This window comes from Zonotrichia leucophrys, chromosome 1, assembly GCF_028769735.1.
Source record: "Zonotrichia leucophrys gambelii isolate GWCS_2022_RI chromosome 1, RI_Zleu_2.0, whole genome shotgun sequence".
In the NCBI taxonomy this organism is placed as follows: domain Eukaryota; kingdom Metazoa; phylum Chordata; class Aves; order Passeriformes; family Passerellidae; genus Zonotrichia; species Zonotrichia leucophrys.
Genome location: NC_088169.1, coordinates 83,676,265 through 83,696,266, shown reverse-complemented (window position 1 = coordinate 83,696,266; position 20,002 = coordinate 83,676,265). Strand labels below are relative to the sequence as shown.

General features: G+C 39.8%; 1 protein-coding gene across 10 annotated transcripts in view; it reads left to right on the top strand.

The window, feature by feature from the left end:
- The window catches only part of DLG2 (discs large MAGUK scaffold protein 2), a 990,031-nt gene that overhangs the window by 111,473 nt on the left and 858,556 nt on the right, over positions 1-20,002 (top strand). For all 10 annotated transcript variants that reach the window (XM_064719541.1, XM_064719525.1, XM_064719532.1 and 7 more), the window contains exon 4: positions 10,597-10,739. In XM_064719541.1, coding sequence (XP_064575611.1) covers positions 10,597-10,739 — 143 coding nt within the window. The remainder of the gene's footprint in view (positions 1-10,596; positions 10,740-20,002) is intronic.

Genomic DNA, 20,002 nt, shown 5'->3' with positions numbered 1-20,002 from the left:
AAGGTTAAGCTGAAGTGCAGAGAGATATATTTGCCTGAGGTCACATATCAAGTCAGTGGAAAAACTGTAAATAGAATCTGCAATCTGAAGTTCTCATTTCCCTGTTTTTGCCGCTTACATCACACTTTCTACTAGTAAAATTAAAGGGAATAAAGAGACAACTGAAGTGGTGAGACTTGCAATATAGTTAACCCAGTTTTTATACATGTTCTTGCCTTTTTTTCACCCACAGCTTGGCATGTATTAAAGGAGTAGGTTGCTTTTAAATGGTTTTGAACTTTGGCTTCTGGGTAGGAAACCCGCTGCACCAGGAGCACGGGGTGGGGGGGAGGTGGAGATGGAGGTCGCAGCCCTGTAGCCACATGTTTGACTTTACAAAGCACCTCATCAAAACTGAGGAATGAGTTGTCACTTAGTGACTCTCAGGTTACCTGGGATTGTGCGTTTCGGTATCAGAGTAAAGCTGGTTATTGAGCACAGAAGGTGGTGCCTTGCTACAAGGCAGAGGCTTGGGCTGAGCAGATGTGTATCCTTCCACTAAAAGGAGCCTGTGGGGTGTTTGCAGAGAAAGTTAGAGAGATGTAGAGGGGGAGATGTTCCCAGGTGGGACCTTGAAAAAGAAGGATTAAAGAAGGCAGAGTTGCTCTGGCAGGTCAAAGAATAGCGAAGAAAGGTTGAGTTTTAGTGTTTTGTTTTAGTTTCATATTTAAAGTGATGTTGAAAAGGGGTTGTGTGTGAAGATGCTTCTTTATAAGGTGAAGAAAAAGGACAGGAAACAGTTACTATTAATTCTTTATAGAGTGCCATGGAGTTTTCCTGAAAATGCTCTTACATTGCCTTGGGAAAATGAGTCTGAAATTTCACTCTGGTTTTTAGCAAATTGGATGCCTCTGGGAGATATCTGACGGGAATGGACCCTGGCTGGGTTGCTGAATGTCTGCAGCTATCCCAAAGCCTGCAGGTCCCATGACTTGTGCTCCAAGCACTAGGTCTTCCATTTATGCTGTTTACTCTCAACCTATTTATGTGCTACAACAGTGGACAAGCCTATATAAAACTAATCTGATCTAGTATTATAGAATGATATACCTTTTTTCTGGTTCTGGTCTGGTATACAGCATTTCCCTCAGTACTGAGAAATTGGCTTGCAGCTGGGTCCTTTCCAAGATCCAAAAAGAAAGATGAGGGAATCTAATGTTTTTTCTCTCTGACTTTTGCCTCAGATGAAAATACACCTGCCCTTTTGATTGGGCATTTTACAGTCAGATTTTGTCAATTTTTCCTAATTATCCCTATTTAAAGGAAGACTGTCTTGAACATTTTAGCAACAAATAAAATCACACAAGTAAATTAGATAACTGAACAGTTTTCCAGTATTGAACTCAGTTGTTTAAGCACATATTGGAACCATTCAGAGGAAAGTCTGTTCATGACTGGTGTGACAAATCATGGGTCTGTGGGATCCTCTGACAGGATCAGAAATGCACAGTAATAGCTGTTAACTGCTGCACAGAAATTAGGGAAAATCTCTCCAGTAGTGGCTTTGAATCCAACTCCCCAAACAATGAATAAAGCCTCATTCTGAAGGCATGTTATTATTGTTGTCAAGCACTGGAACAGGCTACCCAGGGAAGAGGTTGAATCACCATCCCTGCAGGTATTTACAAGATGTGTAGATGTGGCACTCGGGGATATGGTTTAGTGGTGGACTTGGCAGTGCTGGGTTAGCAATTGGACTTGATGACCTTAAAGGTCTTTTCCAGCCTTAGTATTTCCATGTTTCCATGATTCTAGAATACATGCAGAGGATGTAGCGCTACAGTGCTAAAAAGATTTGAAAGTTTCTCTTTAAGATTGTAGGAAAAGAACTTCATACAAACCACCATTTTTCAAAGCAAACTGTCATTTTCTGAAAGCTCTGCTCTGAAACAGGAAACCTTGCCTTGCTCTCTTAGTATTTCCATAGCTGTCACCTTTGAACAGTTGCTAAAATTATCTGCACTTTCTGGTGATAGAGTTTTCCATCAGAAAATATCTGGAACAGGTTCAAGTATCTGCATGGTTGTGTGGAGGTACAAAGCAACCAGTGTGTGCCTGTGATCCTGTTCTGACTCTCGCAAATTGTGTGCAGATCCACAAGCTCTGCATCACCTGGTTAAAAGGAAACCTTGCCGTAGGATCTGGGGCTTGCTGCTCTGGTCTCCTGCAGCTTAAGCTTCAGAAACAGAGTGAGAAGGTTTAGTGCAATATTTGCTAAATCTACAGTGGCCACTTTTAACTATTTTCCTGTGCATTATCAAACCTGTCTCATGGGGTTTTGTCTTGTTCTCTTGAAAACACTGTTATCAACCATACTTATAAACCATAACATATTGTCAGTGGTGAATGCTTAAATTCACAGAATTGTTTGGGTTGGAAGGGAACCTTTTGAGGACATCTAGATCAACCCCCCTACAATGATCTGGGACATCTTCCATCAGATAAGGTTGCACAGAGCCCCATTCAACCTTATCTTGAATGCTTCCAGGATGGGGCACCTACCACCTCTCTGGGCAACCTGTGCCAGTCTCTCATCACCCTCACTGTAAAAATGTCTTTCTTATATCTAGTCTAAATTGGTCCTCCTTCAGATTAAAACCATTCTTCCTTGTGCCATCACAACAGACCCTATCAAGCTGTTAATCCTCACTTTTCTTATAAGCTCCTCTCTCCTCATCCATTGTTAACCATTTGTCAGTCCTGCTTATTGTGGTGTGATACATTTTCTTTGACTCTCAGTCCAGAGTGAATTTGTTATTTATGAATACGTGGCTAGAATGTGTAGGCAGAACTGTAGTAATACACTCAATATCATCACTGAAAAGGCTTAAATACTAGGTTTACTCTCTGATTTATTGCTTTCTAGTTTTCACGTAACATGAACATCACTCACATAGCCAGGGTTGCAGCAATTGTTTTGTCTTCTCTGTGCATAGCTATCTGTGTTTAATATTTTTTTCTCCCTGGATATTGGACAGCTGCCCTTGAGGTGCATATTCCTAGCTGAGACTTTTTGGAGAGCTCTGGCTGTATTTTGGATATATTGTAATCAACAGTAATGTTGCTAATGTACTGCACAGCCAGAAGTACTCAAAGTATGTTTCTATTTCATATATTCAAATAACTGTTGGACATCAGTTATTAACTATTTAGTTATTTACTACACCCTGTAGAGTGTTTCAGAATTTTTTTTAATGAAAACATGTAATTTTGCTCAGATATATACCTGCTTAGTAATGGTTCCTGCCTCCAATAGTTTACAACTTAGATGTACAAGTGATCACAGGATCATTGGATAATTTAGTTTGGAAGAGACCTCAAAATTATCTAGGTCAGATAAAAGGGATTTGCTGAAGCTCAGGACTCAAGACAGGTTAATAACAGAACCATATTTCTTGCTGCCTACTTTGGTACATGTTCTACCAGAGTATGCTGCTTTTAATAGATTTAGGAGCATTCATCAGCTGTAGGGAGTTGGCAGAAGACTGCTTCCCTGGCTTGCACTGCACTGTTTCACTGCCTGCATGGAATAGAGGACTTGTTTTCTCCTGCAGCAACTCTTGCTGTTGGGTTGGCATCTATGTTTCTCGTGCACCAAAGGCTTGTGTCTGAAAAACTTGCAAGCAGGGCTGCTAAATTTCATTTTGACTCACAATATCTTTGTGTTACCTCTGCCAACTGAAAAAAAATAAGCCTTGAGTTTTTCCTTTGTTGGTTGAATCTGACTCCACCTTTATTAGTGCAGACCAAAGGCAAATTGGAGCCTTGGGGATGAGATGCAGTTGAAATGGGCAAGGTGTTTTTGACTGCTGCTGCACTGAGGGATGCTAATGGGGGCAGGTTGGAGCTCCCCAGGAAAGTGAAGCTTTGAGCCAGCTCTGCCATTTATCACATGCCACAGGCCTGCTTTAGTTGAAAACTCACCCTCTTTCATGGTAGGTTTTAACTTCTCTTGCTTTTTATCTTCCCTCTCTTAAAATGGCAATTTTACTCAATATGGAAACATTTTGCTTGAAAAAAACCCACACAACATAATTGCATTGGGTGAAGCATGTTATTTAACCTCTCTTTGGACTGCTTCCATCAGCAGGGCCGCTAAAGCTCTTTACTGGCAGGCTGGTACAATCTATGATCAGTTCCCTGCTACTTGTGCTGTCTGAATGAGTTTTCCGTCTTGAACAACATCCTGCACAATTCGCCTTACTCCTACCTAATAATTCAGACCAGATGGCTGAAGCTGACCCAGCATAATCTACTCCCCAGGATATAAATGATGCCATTTAGACATACACTCTAATGTTCCCTTAGTTAAAAAAAAGATTTACAGCAGGAGCCTGCAACAACTGACTTTATTTTGATCTGCAGTGTTCTGCCAGACAGTAGTCATTTGTGCTGGGTTACACAACATTAAAAGGTACATATCAGACACTATCCTATACATAGACAAAAAGACTGTCCCAAATTTCCCAGAAAGGGAACAGCTTGTGTTTGCATGTTGCCTTAGACCCCCATTCCACCTTGTCCCCGAATGCCCTGGGAAAACAGATGGGACTTACACTGCAGAGCAAGTCAGGGCACTGGCACAGTATAGGAAAAATGAATTCTATGGTTTTGGACCTCTAGAAAGAGGAGGAAAAAAACCCAGGCAAACCCTTTCTCTTTATTCTAGTGAATATTTGTTCCAGTTCCCAGTTTGGTTCTATAGAAATATGATACACTGAGAGCTCATTCCGTGGGTAATGGGATTCTACGTTGTTAATGCCATTACAGTTAATTGCAAAATTGTGCAGCTGTCTGCAGAAACAACAGACAACTTATGCAGATACTAGAATTTTGATGCCATTGCTAAATCCTCTCAAGACATAAGGTGAAGGGGGGTGGTAGCAAGATGTATGTAAGGAAATCTTATTGCATTGCTAAGCACAGATGAAGGGAACAGCTTTTGGAATAGCTGTCAGCACAGTGGAGGTCAAAAAATGCTGTAGGGATAGGTGTCTGCAAATTCAGTGGATTTTGGATAAGGTTTGATGCACGGAATAGTTTGCACTGCTCTTTTACAAGTGGCCACATGTACTGTGAAGTCACTGGGGAAGCAGCATTTGCTGACACATGCAGTACAACTTCAGGCTAAGCGATGTACAAGATTATCCTTTTAGGCTTAATTGTTTTTGTTGTATAAAATATAGATGGTATCAGAAAGCCTGGCATTGTCTTGTTTGTTACTGGAATACAGACTTTTCTCTTCTTCCCCTTTTTTAAATGCAAAAGAGGTGCAAGAGATTTTTATCTCCACTTTTACTCTAGTTACCTTCCTTGTGTTCTGAATCCTGAGTTGCAAATCTGTCCAAGGACAGGTTGGATGGGGCTTTAAAGAACTTGGTTTAGGGGAAGGTGTCTCTGCCCATAGCAGGGGCGTTGAACTGGGTCATCTTTAAGATCCTTCCCAATCTGTATAATTCTGTGATTCTACCCTCCCTGCATAGCTGCATTGTAAACCTGCACAAGCTCAAGCTGAGCCATTTTGCACTTGTTATGATCCTATGTTTATAAAGGAGATTCTTCTTCCCAAATTAAGGTGCAAATGAGAACATATGCTGAAGTCAATAGTACAGATTTAATTTAACATTAAATGTGAGGTGTGAGAGAGAAATAGGAAAGAAAGAGATTAAGTAGAAAGATATCACCACCCAATGGATCCCGTGACATTGCACTAGTCCTTCTTCAGCCTGGTGCTGGAGGGTCCCCAAGTCATTCTTCTGTGGTATCACACTTGTACTGTCCAAGTTCTGGGTATCCACAGGATGTATGTGCCATTGCCATGACCTGGGATGGCATGTGTGTGAACAGTTTTTTCTTTCTCACAGTTTGCCATGGTGGGATTTCTTGGGATGCTAACCAAACCTTCAACTCTGTTAGGCCTGGAACAAGCTCCTTCCTACTCTGCCATCTGTGCCTATTTCATGTTTTGTTGTGGTGGCTTATTTTATAGCAAGTTCCTTTTGTGTCCTTGACAGTGTTTGGAGGCAGGATGCTGCATTCTGTAAGACCTTACAGCACTTTATTACCGTGGAAAACCAGTATTTTGATGTTCTCACTCCCTAACCCATTGCATCAGTTTGGTACATGGAAAGTGCAGCTCCAGCTCAGCTGGTGTTAAAGAGAGAGACTGGGATAATCCCAGTTGCTTGGTGCACTGGGATGTGTGTGCCTTGATGGCTATATTTCTGAATGTCCATGAAAGTACTGGGATGCATTTGGCACCTGCCAGTGCTTCTCTGTGTAGGTGGAAATCATACAGATGCCAAAGCTATCTCGTGTACTGCATCCAGCCTTGGGGCTACCAGCTGAATATGCTCATTCACACAACTGAAGACACCAAGGACACCAAGATGCATAAGTGGGAACAAATGCTGATCCCCTTCCCCTTCTGACCTTAAATCACACCAGTGAGTTTCTTGAATAAAGGAGAAAGCTTCTAAGAGTGAGAGATTCTTGCCTTGTTCCCAGCACACTGAGGAATTGTTCTCAATTTTCTCATGCAGCTGTATCTGCCCTTCCCGAAAAAGAAGGTTTTTAAAAATGGGATTGTGTTGTCTCAAGTCCATTGGTAATTCTGAAGCCACTGTAAGTGGGTTATTGATTACAAAGGGCTGAAAGCATCTGGTATGCTCATGTGTGAGCCTCTGCATTTTGACCCTGCTGGTTTTGCTTCTCTTTGAGGCCATGGGCAATTTTCTCAGCCAACACTATATGGTTCTTAATGTTTGTTTTGCTTTGAAATGAAAGGAAATATGAAAGTGCATGTTGTTATTATTCTCTTCCTTTAATCTTTGCTCAGAAGTTACTCCTCTCAGACCTTTAATCATCTGTCTTTGTCTAAATTTCCCTCAATTTAATTCTATCTTTCTGGTGCTCAACTGCTTACAGATGAATGAAGAATTGTATTGCTTTATCTCATTTTTTCCCTCATCAGAATGCTGGCAAAAGCCTGTGGTCACAAAAGACAGATAGTAGTTTAGGCCTTTTTTTGCCTTTTTGTATTATTTAACCCCTTTACTATCAGAGCTCTATAGTGGATAGCACAAGTGGATGTTGTCATGCATATAAATTGGAAGAGAAATTGCACTGGTATAACGGTTGCAGGCTGCAGCACCGACCACTAAAAAGTCAGAAAATGGCAGAGTTTAGGCAGCCTTTTCGGCTCTGTCTGATCATACATTTTTTACTTTTTTTGTAGCTGCTGTCTGAAAGGTCATTCTTTTAAGTGAGTAAGACATTGTGTCTTCTGCAGTACTTATTCTTTTTCTAAACTATTTTTGTTTAAATTTTCTTTTAAAAAAGTGAGGTTAGAGTGAGCCCAAATCTGAGCTTTAATTTTTTTTTTTTAAACAATAGTAAAAAAAATCAAGGCCTCAAACTGAGAAGTGTCTCCAGCTTTAGTAACAGACAGTGCTTTCTGACATATCTATAAAGGTTACACCCTGCTCACTCCTGAGGAGTAGGGAAGGAGAATTGGGGACTCTTAGAGCTTTCCTTCAGAGAGCAATGCAGCCGCCTATGGTATGCTTGTCCATGGGCAATTGCAAAATGCTACTGAAATAAAATAAGTCACAATATCTTTAGAATTACTTTGCACTAGAATATATATATGTATGGAATATATATATGTACACATATAAAATTTTTTGTCTGCAATTTATCTTTATATAGCAAAACTGGCAAAATATTCTGGCTAGGCTAAAGGGAGAGCAAGTAGAATTTATTAAATAAAGAAAGTAATCTCTTAAGAGGTAAATGAACAAATTCTGTTAGACAGAAAATCCAGTGAGATTCACCGACACTTTAAACAAACATGAATTAATCGCTTAACAAAATGTTTGAAGCAGTAGAGAGATTGAAAATGAAGATGTGTTTTGTGCTCACAGAGTTCATCAATAGTATTATTGCCATTTCTACATGAAATCTGGACTTGTTTTCATGGGATAGAATATGGAGCCAGGGAATACTAGGTACAGATTTAATTTGTGTAAGAAATGCCCCACCCTCAAAGTGTCAAGGGCAGGCTGGATGGGGTTTGATCTCAAGCTTGGTCTAGTGGAGGGTTTCACTGTCCATGGCAGGGGAAGTAGAACTAGATGGTCTTTAAGGTCCATTCCAACCAAAGACATGATATAATTTCTGTTTTCTGAGATTTTTGACTTTTTGTTGAATTATTTTCCTGTAAACCCCCACTAGGAGACAGACTGTATTTTGCTCATTTTACATAACAATTACCATGCCCCCATGGCTTCTCTTTATGACTGTGGTTCCAATCTTGATTCTACAGCTGCTCACTCCCATTCTATCCTCAGTAGTATTCAACACTTTTCCCCTCCTAGTATGATTGCGCCTCTCGTGTAGTGGAGATTACTTGATAGAGCGGGTTTTACTCAGAGCAAATTACAAAACCTGTTTTTGCAAACCTCGTCTGACTGCAAGTTTCTGGCTGCCCTTGTTCCACAGAAATGGCAATTTCAGCTTATGGAATTACAAAGCAGCCAGCTAAGTGAATCCTCTGTGCTTTCTTCTGTGACCACATAAGTACTGAAATGCTTTTTTCTGCACACCAGTGATCATTATTCCAGCAAAAGCAACCCGTGGCCTCCTCAGAATAGATAACGACCTTTACAAAGAGACTGAGGTTTTAATATTTATTTTGCACATGTGCACACACATGCAAATGTGGCTCACACATCATTTTTAATGAAAACACTACAGCAAGATAGGCTTTAAAGTTAGGGCGGAAGCACCGTTCTACTGTTCCTTGACTGAATACTGTCAACCCAATTAATACCCTGATAGTGTCAGTGATGCCAGCTGAATGCCACTGCCAGAGGGCAATTTCTAGCTTATTTCTGCAAAGTATTTATCTAGAGATAATTACATATTAACCTGATATATTTTATTTGCTGTTGCAATACAAATTAACCTGGCATTGAACCATATATTACAACTGTTTCAATTGTTCTAGGGGTATTCAAACCAACTGTAAAAAGTTGCCTGTATTGAGAATGGAGAAACTTTTTCTCATTGCAACTGTCCTGTAGCTTTTTGTTTTCAAAACAGGTTTTTATTTTAATGTGGAATTAAATGCTTGTAGTAATATGAAAAATAAATTCTTATAAATATATGTATGAAATAAAAGTTAGTATGGCAAGGTGAGGATCAGCCTCTTTTCCCAGGTAACCAGCAACAGGACATGGAGAAATGGCCTCAAGTTGTGCCAGAACAGTTTCAGCTCAGATATGAGGAAAAATTTCTTCACTGGAAGGGTTCAAGCATCGGAACAGGCTGCCCAGGAAAGTGGTGCAGTAACCATCCCGGGAGGAGTTCAAAAAATGAGTAGATGTGGCACTGCACAATATGGTTTACTGGGCATGGTGGCGTTTAGTTGAAGGTTGGACTGTTTTATTTTTGAGGTATTTTCAAACCTTAATGATTCTGTGATTCTTTTTTGCCCGTAATATGTGACAAATAGAACATATAATAAGCTGGAAAGTTGTAAAAGGAGTTAGAAGAAAAGCTTAACATTTGCTTTTCCTAAAGAGAGGGAAGAGAGACTTCTGATATCTGGCCAGAAACTGAATGTGAGGATAAGCACAAACCCTAAAAAAAGCTTTTCCTTTGAGGTCCCAAGCAGTATCCAGGTAGATCCAATCTTTCTTTCTTATCCAGGAGAAAGTCCACTAAATAATGTGTAGTTTATTTGTTCTTTGTTAAGTCAATTGTCTCCACTTTGTTAAGTCAGTTTGATAGCATTTGTGTGTGACTGACTGCAAACTTCTTGCCCAAGGAAGAGAACACCTTTTTCCCCCCTCTCCTTAAGTCATTATGTTCACAGGTTTCAGTGAAATTGTTTTCACTGCTGGATCTTGTATATCTGATGATACCCCATAGAAATAAATGTGATAGAAACATCTGAACAGGATATTTTAAGACCTAGCTTGTTGGTTATTCTTGGTTGAAACCAAACATTACCCAGCCACTTCTGAATGGCAGCAGACTGAAGTGGTGAATCCACAGTCTTCCTTCAAACTGTGCACCCCACTTGAAAAAAATGCCAAATGCACCTGCAGATAGGGCTGAGAGTGATTCAGGTGCCTTGGATGGGTGTCATCAAGTTTCTCTTAAGGTATTTTACATTTGCAAATTTCTATGATACTGGTTAAAGCAATCTGTGACTTCTTCCTGTAAAAGGGTCTGTTCTGCCTATGTTCTTCAGATGTGCCTGTAACATGTTCTTTGAATCTTTTCTTATAATGTTATTCCTTTACATTTTTATTTTGTTTTCTACAGACCTCTTTAAGATGAGAATATGACTCAAGAATCTCATAGAAATGTTAGAAAATACGTCTATAGTTTTTTTCTAAACCCTTGTATATTGGTGCTTTCTACTAAAAAGGTAGTATGTGTTTATCATTAGGATGATAATGTGTAAGTATGTATCAAAGGAAAACACCTGAGAGTCAAAGCCAATATGGTGAATAATGTATTTTACTTGTTCCTCTTTACAAACAGATATTCAAGAGTTTTATGAAGTGACACTGCTAAATTCCCAGAAAAGCTATGAGCAAAAAATAGAAGAAGCAAATCAAGTTGCAGAGAAATGGGAGAAGACAACATCTGCTACAGACCATGAAAATCTACAGAAAAAACAGGAGGTATTTTAACAGATTAAGAATTAAAATATATGCAGTCAGTGTGATGTCTCAAACCTGAGAAAAGCTATGCAATGGTGTATAAGACTGAAAGGATGGGTTAATTAATTAGATTAGGGTGTGGAGGATATATGTACATACAGTCTTATCCCTCTGACCTTGATTATATCACAGACTTCTTTATCCTTTCAATTGCAATCTGTCACAGGGTAAGTAGAAAACTTTCATTTTCTCTTCCTTAGTGTGATTTATCTGATACTTGGTGTCTGATTACCCCCCAAAAGAGAATATATCTTTTCTACTTGCTGATGACTGCTGAGGTTATTAATATTCCAGTGATTACATCCTGTGTAAAAAATTTAATATGACTTTTCAAATTTCTGCAATTGACATTGGGCTGAACTTTTCCATAGTCCATGTTCACCGAGATCAACCAAAATAGTCTCTGCATGAGGAACAGATACATAGAAGAAGGCTGCACACCTTTGCTTTTCTCCTGTAGCCAGTGGAAGCATTCAAAACCTTTCTTTGTCACCCCCAGCTCTAATCTGCTTTTGCCATCTTCCAGATTATTATTATTAAATATATTAGAAATCTAAACTACTTGCCTCCACCCACATTTGTACTTTAAAGATGAAAACAAACCCCACAGAAGCAAGCAATGCATTGCTATGTTCTTAAACAGTGAAACACAAATAGGGTGGGCATGGACTGCAAACTGCAAATCTCCAGTCCAGAATAAAAGATGAGGGAAATCTATAAATGTTTTCATTGTTGTCATGGTAAGTAAGGCATTTCAAGTTTTAAAAGTTGTTGGCAAGAACTTTCCCATAGGCATGACTATTTTTAAGAGCTTTCCCCCTTTTTAACAATGTAAAACTCAGACAGAAATTGTAGTTCTACATGCCATTTTAGATGTGATGCTTTAAAAAGATAAATCAGAATTGTTCTAGGTGGCTAGAACAAAACTAGGAAGAAATGAAGAAATTTATTGTAAAAATTAATTAGCAAAAGAAGCTTGCAGAATTAATGAGAACAAGCATTCTGATTTTGAGTGAAATCAGAACAAATGAGTCTTAACGCTAATGTAGGATATATCCCATGAATGATTTAACATTTGAGTCACAGTTTGAAGGCACAGACAGCTAATATCTGTCTTTTTTTTTTTTAATATATTTTAAAGCATAAATCTTTATGCTTTAAAATAGTGAAAGTGTATTCCTGTTATCTCTTGGAGCATCTGACGAAGACAGTGGACAGACTGTCTTTATGTTCCAGCCTCATCAAAGTATTTGACCCCCAACCCCATCTTCCTTAAACTCATTGCTATCTGAGAGGTGTGCTGCTCCTCCTGTACAGGGGAATTTGAACTCTGTATTCTATGCTGAAGATAATAGATACAGGGCCAACTCCAAATGTTTCTCATTTTATGAAAAAAATGTTCTGATTTAAAGGAAAACTATAGAAAACCATAGCGTAAAAACTAGAATAGCCTTTCCAAGGCAGGGTGCTGACAGTCAGAATCCATGGTGCCATTTTCAAATTTGCGATCTCTCCATAAATTTCATCAGGGTAACAGGAGAACAAAAAGTTTAGTCCCTTAAAAAGTCATATATATTTTAAGGGTCCAATGCAGGCAAGAGAGGCTGGAAATGTAGGTTTTTGGTTTTATCCTTATGACAGCCCAACATACTATCAGCAGTTCCAAGTCAGATTAGTGCAAGCTAGACGTACAAGCTGCTGTACAAATCCAAGATAGTCCTTTGCTTTCTATGAAAAATTACCATATGAAAATGTAATCTAATAATCTAATATATCACATAAATTCTTATTCATGCTCCATCCCTCATAGGAAATGATTGTTTTGTACTTCCTTTTCCATCCTCAATTAGATGTCCCAAATTTGGAAAGACAAGGCCTCCTTTCTTTTGTAAAATCATAGACTTAAGGAATGGCTTTTGTTGGAAAGAACCTTAAAGATCATCTAATCCCATGGGCAGGGATGCCTTCCACTAGAGCATGTTGCTCAGAGCCCCATCCAACCTGACCTTGAACATTTCCAGGGATGGGGCATCCACAACTTTTCTGGACAACCTATTCCAGTGTCTTCTCCCCTCACAGTAAAGAATTTCTTCCTTGTATCTAACCTAAACCTCTCATCTTTCACTTAAAAGCCATTCCCTTGTCTTACCACTACATGTCCTTGCCAAAAGTTTCTCTCCAGCTTTCTTCTAGGCTCCTTTCAGGTACCAGAAGGCTGCAGTTAGGTCACTCCCAAGCCTTTTGCTCTCCACACTGAACAATCCCAGTTCTCTTAGCCTTCCTTGCAGGAGAAGTGCGCCATCCCTCTGGGGATCTTTGTGACCTCGTCTGGATGCGCTCCAGCAGGTCAGTGTCCTTGCTGTGCTGAGGACCCCAGAGCTGAATGCAGCACTGTAAGCCCAAGGATAATCAGTCAGTCCAGAGGCCATCCCCTTTTCATGCCTTCCCCTCAAAACCTTCCTTGGCTGTCTGTATATAATTTTTTCTATATCAATTGGTCCTTTTTCTATCTTAATTGTTGATAATTGATAATTGTTACCTTCCTTTTGGAAAACAGCTTTTACTGTCCAGGACAGGTGTCCTGTGAACCCTGCTTTGTATTTATGTACTTGCTTTTCTGAAAGTGCAGGTTTTTAGGTAAGAGAAAAGGTGTTTGATTCCTTGCAATACTGTACAAATTTGCCACCTTGCGTCTGTGATTACCATAGTGCTTTTTAGCAAACTGGTGCTAGATCTTACAGCATATTGGGGCTGGATCTTCATCTCTTTAAATGGATGTGAAAGGATCATGGCCCATCCTATAATCTCCTATCATTCTCAGAGAGTGCCTGAGAAGAGAGGTGTCTCCCAGACTCAGACACTGTAATTTTGAATGGCCTTTGTAAAAGCAAGTGAAAAGTCAGTGGAATATACAGTGAGCTCTTGCTCACTGTATGTGTCAGAACCAATCGCATCCAAATTTTTTGTGTGCATGCCTCCACGTAGGATCCCATGGCTAGGGACAGTGGAATTAACAAAAATGTTGGGTTTTAGTGTAGTTACTAGTTTGGGGTTTTATCCTCCTTGGTTTTTTTGTTTTTTGTTTTTTTTTTGTTTTTTTTTTTTTTTAACTTGCACTATTCTAGCTAAATTCTATGCTGTTTATGTTTTAATCCTGAGGGATACTCTAGTGTACATGAAATTGATAAATGTTTAGGTATGGCCTATGTATTTAAACACCTCATCCTTGCTTTGCACTTCATGATTAACAGCTTTTTTGGTCGTCTGAGTAAACAGTGACTTAATGTTTGCAGATGAAAAATGCAGTATTTCTTGTCATCACATTATTATTGCATTTTTCCCTCTATAGAGACTAAATATATGTGTCAATGTATCTGGCAGAGCTCTAAATATCATAGACCAAAATAATTCAAGTGGGTGGGTGTTAGTGAAAAGGAAGAAAGAAGGACCCATATGAATGTGTTTTTTGTGTTAATTTATCCATGTTGCTTTCCCTCCTGTAAATGCAGCTTGACAAAATCAGCTTAAGTTGGTGGGTCATTTCAGAATCAATGAAACAGTTTTTGGGCCATGTTCAGATTCACTAGAAATGTTTATTAGGTTCTGTTTGCAAAGGCTTTTTTTGTTTCATATATTCAGATAGAAAGCAGGAAATTTGGCATATTGGGCACTAAATTAAGTCCAACATGTTCATTATGATGTAGGAACTCTAGAATATAAATCTTGAGAAGGCCTAAAATACTCCTGTTGTCCTTTGTCTTGCCCGGGAGCAGATCAACTGCATTTGAGCTGTTCCTGACATGTTTGCCTAGTCTGTTTTATAAAACCTCCTGCAGTGGAAAGTCAACTATTTCTGCAGGTAACTTATTTCCTCACTGATGGAAGGTCCTTCCTTATGACAAACTGGAGTTTCATTAAGGAGAATTAGAACCCCTTGGATTTTGTTCAAACAGCAGTAGATGTGGATAGCCTTTTATTCAGTCCTGTTCCAGAAAGCACTTAAACACATCAGAGAATCATGCAGCTTCGCAGAATGGTTTGGGTTGTTAGAAACCTTAAAGATCATCTACTTCCAGCTCCCCCTGGCATGGGCATGTTCCGGTAGACCAGGTTTCTAAAGCCACCTCCAAATTGGTCTTGAACACTCTCAGGGTTGGGGCAACCACAGCTTTCCTGGGTTCCAGTATCTCAACATCCTCATCGTGAGGAACTTTCTCATAATATTCAATCTAAACTTAATCTCTCTGAATGTAAAGCCATCACCCCTTGTCCTGTCAGTACATGCTCTTGCAAATAGGCCCTCTCCAAATTTCTTGTAGCCGCCTTTGGGTACTGAAAGTCCTCAGTGAGATCTCTCTGGAACCTGCTCTTCTCCAGGCTGCACAACCCAAATTCTCTCAACCTGTTTTCATAGGAGAGGTGCTCCAGCCCTCTGATCGTCTTCTTGGCCTCTTCTGGACCTGCTCCAACAGATTCACATCCTTCTCATGACGGGGATCCCAGAGCTCAATGCCTTATCTGCCCCTGTAACAACAAATGCTAGGTTGTAATGAGAAATCTTGTCTTTTGGGATAGCAAGTATTTAGTTGTCCTAGACTCTTCTCAAAGGAGCTATACTTGGAGGTATGGAATATTTTAGTTTCCAAAACAGAAATCCTTGAGGCACTGTGAAAGGCAGTTAGTGTTGACAGCACAGGCACTATATCACCAACTATATTAAAAAAAAATTCTGGAGACTACTTTGCAAGATTTATGTATTAATGAAAATACTAATTCAGGATTTGGGAGCAGCAGTTTTTTGTTTCTTACTGTTCTGTGTACTTCCTGAAGGACTGTATGTAAAGTCTGAGAAGAGAACTTGATAACTAAGTCATGAAAGGGACCTGAGTTACATTGTCTGAGGTATCTCACCATGTGGAGATGGGAGTTACGGACCTTACAGTGTGGGGCACTCCATGGGCAGAAACAGTTCAGGGTTGAAGTCCACAAAACACAGAATACACCTATAAAATAACAAGTAATGAATTCCAAATATGAGGCAAGGTGTCATTCCCTTAAAATCTGCCTCATCACGATGTTGATACCTCATCCTGATTAAGGGTTCAGAATCATGGTCTCTATTCTTTAAATAAGACCATAGCTAGATGTCTCTCATAACAGGCATAAAGGCACTGCTGGTGTATTTTTCCTTATGAAGAAGCTATTTGGCAAGGATGTTTTCTGAAGATGTGGAAATCCATGTACAGCTCCTTTCTTGCCCAGAGGGGAGCTGATAGTACTTCTCATCCATAAAAGTGCACTAAGAATTCTGCTGGCAGGTATTGTTTAGCCTTTTCTTGTTGGGACGTTGCCCATTTGTGTGGAATAATTAAATATTTATTGGGAGAGAATACTGACATGTGGCTTTGCAACTTAGAGTGTATAGCTGTTACTGCTCTGACAAGTATTAAAGTCTAGGCTGTTTTGTCTTCTTTTGCATACCTAAGGGTGGAACCCTCCCCAGCAAGTGCTTAAACACCAGTGTTGAAAAGTCATAAATGCAAAGCCCTTATCCCTGTTTTCTCTTCATTCTTTTCCACCTCCCCATTGTCACCATACTTATATTTAAATCTAGAAGGGGGAGGATTTAACAGAAAAAATTAAGAACTTCACTTCAAATGCCCACTATGTCCTCGGGAGCCGTATGTTCATTCCTCTCAAACTGCATTTAGGGGATGCGGGATGTTGCATTCAGTGGGAGGGTTGGTGACACATCTTGGGGGAAGTGAAGCTGGAGTTCACCTAAATGAGCAGGTTGTGAAGGTATGCCAGAAACATGGAGTTTGTGGATTCTGACAGTTTGTAGACATTGGGCTGGTTGGTATGGTCCAGACAAGCACATTTTGAGACAAACAAATGCCAGGTGCCTACTTAGAGAACTGTGTAGATGTGACACTACAAAGATTATGTGCCTCTAGAGTTTCTGAGGATCTTGAATGCTTTCAAGCTGAGTCATTGCAAGTTGCATTAATAAAGCATCTGCATTGACTTAAACCAAGCAATAGTTATCTGTCCATGTAGCCTGGTACCTGGCTTCCCTTGGGGGCCAGGAGCAGATGCTCAGGAAAGAGTCAGAAAAGACCAAGCCTTATATTGGGTGCTTCAGCTGTTTTGCAAGTCTAATCTGAATTTGTTTGAACTAGAAGTACAGAAAGTGTTCAGTGCTGGGAAATTCAGCCTTACCCTATTTTATAAACATTCAGTGTGGTATTCACCGCAGCTGACTGGGGATGTGCCCAATCTGCTGCTGGAAATCATGAAGACAGGATTTGTTTGTAATTTCACCTCTGCCAAAGAGCCTCAATACTTCTTGGGACCAAGGTTTATAAGACTAGCATTCACAGCTTGAAAGCATTTTCCTGAAGTCGTGGCTCTTAAATTGTCCCTGTTGGAAAAAGAAGACTTATTTCTTTTTCAGCCCTAGAAAATGTGAGATAGGGATTGAGCTGAAAGTGGTTTAAATGGGACAATTTCAGGTCTTCCACTGCTTTGAGAAGTCCCTCTCCCTTCCCAGTTCCAGGTAAGTCTGGGGAAAGGTACCTCTGCTGTCTGTGCAGCAGTATTATGGGTTCCTGCAGCCTAGGAACAGGTATGCAGGTCTGAGCCCTGCTCCTCAGCTTAGCAAATGGGCACTGGCCTGGTAAAAAGCTTTCTTCCCTCAGAGGACTCTTTGCATTGCAAAAAGCAGTCAGTAGCTAAAGGATGTCTCTCCCCCAAGCATTGTGTAGATAGATACAATTGAAACCCTGAGATGTTTAGAAAATACAATTATGGAGAACAAAACAATCACCTAGATGAAGGAATCCATCTGATAAACCAAAAATGGAGTGGATCTTTAGTATGACAATAGAAATGCTGCCTGAAGCTGCAGGGTTGTGCTCACCTCCATGCACTCATTAAAAGACATAAATTTATGCTTTGTCTTAACCTCTCTAGTCTTTAATTTGGTCTTCAGTGTTGCTTATTTCTGGTCAGCAGTGTTTTGACCTTTATCTGTATGGAAAGCTGAGGTGAAGGAAAAGAATGCTTTGCTCTTGCACTTACATATAAATCTGGCAACTGAAGGTCTGCCTGTTCCTGTGTAAGGGCATGAAAAGACTGTTTACTTGTAGGGTATTTGGTGCAGATACTTCTGCCATATTGAATGATAATCATTTGTAGCTGCTGTGCAAGTTTGGTCATCACATCCTGATCTCATATGCACAATCTTCATTCAGCACAGTGTGGGATCATTGCTTTGACATGGTCCCCAAAGATTCCAGTTCATCATTTAATTCCTGTTGTTTCATGCATTTCTTATGTTTAGAGGTTTGTTTTGCAAATATATTTAATTGCATCATGCAAAATGAATCTTCTTATATCTATTTGCTCCAGGAATGCTTTCTATCCTTGTACCCAGCTATTATAAACACTGTAATTACTTCTCCATCCTCTAAGTGCTGGCTTGTTAAAAGTTCCAGTAGTAAAACCCTTACTTTAAAATCTTCTGCCTGAAGCAATTAACAAACCATTAATCTGTTTCACACTAACAGCTTGTCTAAAAAACATGGAACTGCAGCCCCTTCTATGTGTGCCTATGAAAATTCAGTCTCTTCTCTGGAATTTTGTTTGTTTTCTTTGTTTGCAACTGGGTACAGCTTAATTTGTATGGCTTGATTTAGTCCCAGGAGCCACATTTGATTCTGTTTAAGTGATTATACTTAATATGCAAGAGTCATTAGGTATGATCAACCATAATGTTTCATTAGAAGGGTTCAAAACATTGAGTTTTATGCATCTGTTTCTTCACTAGATTTAGCACTATAGTATATGTTTATCTGATCAAATGCAATTTGTGTCTGTGGGTTGATTTTGTGCCAGAGCCAATTCCCAAGTAATTCTATTTGGCACTAAGTTCTCCTTCAAGACAGCAGCAGTCTTTTTAAGGGGTACAGTATAAGTGACATCTTGGTGTGTGTTTCGCTAGTCATTTTCCTTTTGTACCCAAGGATGTGTAACAACCCTTACTAGATAATTACTGAACAACAATGCTGAAGCTTAGCTCCATGTTTGTTAGGCTTATTATTATTATTTAATATACAGTAGCTTTGTAATTTAATTTTTTTAATGCACTATTAAGTTTTTCTTTACTTGAAGATATTATTTTATGCATTTTCCTTTTCTTCTCAACTGGATTGACTAATGTTTAGAAATGGGTAACTGCAAAGTCACTGTGTTATGAAAACTCTTATTTATTACTCGCTGCAGCTAAATGCCTTGCCCATACTGGGTATCCATGCTGGGTCTCTATTTATAAATTTGTTATTTGTTCTGTAGCTTGTCAATAACTTGAGTGCCAGAGCGTCTGTTAAATGTCATTTTAGAGTTGTTTCTGAATGTGTTTTAATATGGTCAGGCCAAAGTTTCCATTTTAAACCAAGTTGTATCCATGCAGAACAGGGTCATCCTGTGGACAGAAATGATCTTATGATGCTGAGAGTAGGGCAATATACATATCATGCCACTATCTAAACAGACAATTTCTATCCCATGGATGAGGCTTGGAACACGACATCATTCTGCTTTTGCCATCTCTTGTGTTCGCATAGTTAGACATGCTCCTGATAAAAAGTCGTTTCCTTTGTTTCCTCTCACTTTTTCACAGTGTGGGGCAAAGGGACCTGGGGTTCCTGATTAATGACAAGCTGAACACGGGTCAGCAGTGCCCTGGCAGCCAGGAGAGCCAAGCATGTCCTGTGGGGCATCAGGCACAGCATCACAGCCGGGCAAGGGAGGGGATTGTCCTGCTCTGCTCTGCCCTGGGCAGCCTCACCTCAGGTGCAGTTTTGGGCACCACAAGATAAGAAAGATATAAAGCTATTAAGAGAATGTCCAAAGGAGGACCATGAGAATGGTGAAGGGTCCTGAGGGGAAGCCATATGAAGAGTGGCTGAGGGCACTTGGTCTGTTCAGCCTGGAGAAGAGGAGGCTGAGGGAGAGACCTCATTGCAGTCTGCAACTTCCTCAAAGGAGATGCACGGACCTCTTATCTTGGTGACCAGCAATTGCACCTAAGAGAATGACTAAAGTGTTGTGTGGGGAGGTTTAGGTTGGATATTAAGAAGAGATTCTTCACCCAGAGGGTGGCTGAGATATTTTATGATTCTATGATTTTAGTTTAACATCATGATCGTGTTGGTGTGCCC